General features: G+C 48.5%; 1 protein-coding gene across 3 annotated transcripts in view; it reads left to right on the top strand.

Annotated features, from left to right (window-relative positions):
- Window positions 1-2669, top strand: part of PEX11G (peroxisomal biogenesis factor 11 gamma) — a 15965-nt gene that overhangs the window by 5826 nt on the left and 7470 nt on the right. For all 3 annotated transcript variants that reach the window (XM_011943560.1, XM_011943559.1, XM_011943558.1), the window contains exon 2: window positions 1138-1326. In XM_011943560.1, the coding sequence (XP_011798950.1) occupies window positions 1288-1326 (39 nt within the window). In that variant the 5' untranslated portion in view covers window positions 1138-1287. The remainder of the gene's footprint in view (window positions 1-1137; window positions 1327-2669) is intronic.

Below are 2669 nucleotides of genomic sequence, written 5' to 3'. Positions count from 1 at the left end.
AAAAAAAAAAAAAAAGATATAAGAGTAGTGAAGATGACTTATTTCACACGGCTCCAAATCACCTACTGAGTAGGTTCTTTCTCTCTAAAGTAATTCAACCAAATTATCCTATTGTTCACTGGGTTGAAACCTGTTCACCTGCACCCAGCGTTCAGCACAGCCAGAGGCTTTGGTCCAGGCAGGTAAATGTAAATATACACTTTAGCTGCGGCTTCCTGCCACCTGGGAAAAGAAGGACCTGGGAGGTGGGAAGTAAGGAGTTTTGTTTTCTTTGTTCCTGTCACATCTGTCCCCAAAGGCTGTGCCCTTCAGTTACATGAGCAGGCACTCCCCACAGTACCTTTGGACAATGATGTTATGTTTCTTCATTTGTCCCACCTACAAGTATGTTTTTAAACTTTCAGCTTTTTTTTTTTTTTTTTTCTTTTGAGACCAGGTCTCGCTCTGTCACCCAGGCTGGAGTGCAGTAGCATGATTAAAGCTCGCTGCAGTCTGGAACTCCTGGGCTCCAAGTGATCCTCCAGCGTCAGCCTCCCAAGTAGCCACCATGTCCTGTTAACTTAAAAAAATTTTAGTAGAGACAGGGCCTTGCTATGTTGCCCAGGCTGATCTCAAACTCCTGGTCTGAAGGCATCCTCTCACCTTGGTCTCTCAAAGTGCTGGGGTTACAGGCATGAGCCACTGTCCCCAACCTGCACTTTCAGCTTTTACTGTCACTTTGTAGATTTAGAATTTTCCAGACCCTTGAGTCAGGTACCGTGTCTCATGCCTGTAATTCCCACACTTTGGGAGGCTAAGGCAGGTGGATCACTCGAGGTCATGAGTTCGAGACCAGCCTAGCCAACATGGCGAAACCCTGTCTCTACAAAAAATACAAAAATTAGCAGGGTGTGGTGGTGGGCGTCTGTAATCCCAGCTACTTAGGAGGCCAAGGCACAAGACTCACTTGAACATGGGAGGTGGAGGCAGCAGTGAGCCGAGATGGTGCCACTGCACTCCAGTCTGGACGTTTCAAAAAAAAAAAAAAAAGAATCTTCCACACTCTCAATCCAGTGGGGCCCCGGGCCAGGTCGGGGGAGATGCAGCTCAGTTCTGCAGAACGGGAGGACCAGGCTGACTGCTTCTGGTTTCCCACAGATCCGAGTGCTGGGGTACTGCTGCCAGCTGGTTGGTGGGGTCCTGGTTGAACAATGTCCCACCAGGTCCGAAGTGGGGACACGTCTGTTGGTGGTGTCCACCCAGCTCAGCCACTGCAGGACCATCTTGCGACTCTTTGATGACCTGTCCATGTTTGTCTACACTAAGCAATACGGCCTGGGGGCACAGGTAACAGGGTTTGTGGGGCTCTAGGGAGTAGGGCGGATCTGAGTGGACATTTAAAAAACTTTTTTTGGCCCCTCACAGTGGCTCATGCCTACAATCCCAACACCTTGGGAGGCCAAGGCGGGTGGATCACGAGGTCAGGAGTTTGAGACCAGCCAGGCCAACATGGTAAAACCCTGTCTCTACTAATAATACAAAAATTAGCCGGGCGTGGTGGTGCACACCTGTAGTTCCAGCTACTTGGGAGGCTGAAGCAGGAGAATCGCTTGAATCTGGGAGGTGGAGGTTGCCGTGAGCCAAGATTGCACCACTGCACTCCAGCCTGGGCAACGGAGTGACTCCATCTCAAACAAACAAAAACAAATTTTTTTTTTTAGAAACAGGGTCTTGCTGTGTCATCCAGGCTGGAGTGCAGTGGCGAGATCATAGCTCACTGCAGCCTTGAACTCCTAGGCTCCAGTGGTCCTCCTGCCTCAGCCTCCCTGAGTGCTGGGATGACAGGCGTGAGCCACCATGAGCGTTTTATAGTCTTGTCCCAAAGTGCTCCCTGCGTGGGTAAGTTTATTACTTTTAAAAATTTCACTTTCTTCTTTGAGAGGATCAGATGTTCTCGTTATGATTTCAATTTTTAAAAATAGCGAACATGTTCACACGTTGCAAAGGGGGATATCATTTAAAAAACCTCCCTCCTTCCTGATCTTCCAGGCCTCCAGTTTTTCCCCACAGAGGCAGCCACCGTGGTCAGCTTCTTTTTTTTCTTCTGAGACAAGGTCTCACTCTGTCACCCAGGCTGGAGTGCAGTGGCGTGATCTCGGCCCACTGCAACCTCTACCTCCGGGATTCAAATGATTTTTCTGCCTCAGCCCCTCGCGGAGCTGGGATTACAGGCACCCCCACCACGCCTGGCTAATTTTTGTATTTTTAGTAGAGATGGGGTTTTGCCATGTTGGCCAGGCTGGTCTCGAACCTATGACCTCAAGTGATCCACCTGCCTTGGCCTCCCAAACTGCTGGGATTACAAGTGTGAGCCACCGTGCCTGGTCCTGTGGTCAGCTTCTTGTGTCTCCTGTGTGAGATTTCCTGTACTGGCATAGGCAGATACATATGGTTTACATAAATAGTGCTTTTTTCACTTAGCAGTACAGCTTGGGCATCATTTCTTTATCTTTTTTTTTTTTTTTTTTTTTAGTCACGCTCTGTCACCCAGGCTGGAGTGCAGCGGCGCGATCTCAGCTTGCTGGGAGACAAAAATTTCATTGTCTTTCTCTGCTAATTCTAAGTTCTGGGTCAGTTTGGATTGATTGGTTTTCTCTCCTTAATAGGGCCATATTTTTTTTTTTTTTTTG

The sequence above is a fragment of the Colobus angolensis genome, unplaced genomic scaffold (genome assembly GCF_000951035.1).
Source record: "Colobus angolensis palliatus isolate OR3802 unplaced genomic scaffold, Cang.pa_1.0 Scaffold22, whole genome shotgun sequence".
Classification (NCBI taxonomy): domain Eukaryota; kingdom Metazoa; phylum Chordata; class Mammalia; order Primates; family Cercopithecidae; genus Colobus; species Colobus angolensis.
This window is presented reverse-complemented; position numbering and strand designations above follow the sequence as displayed.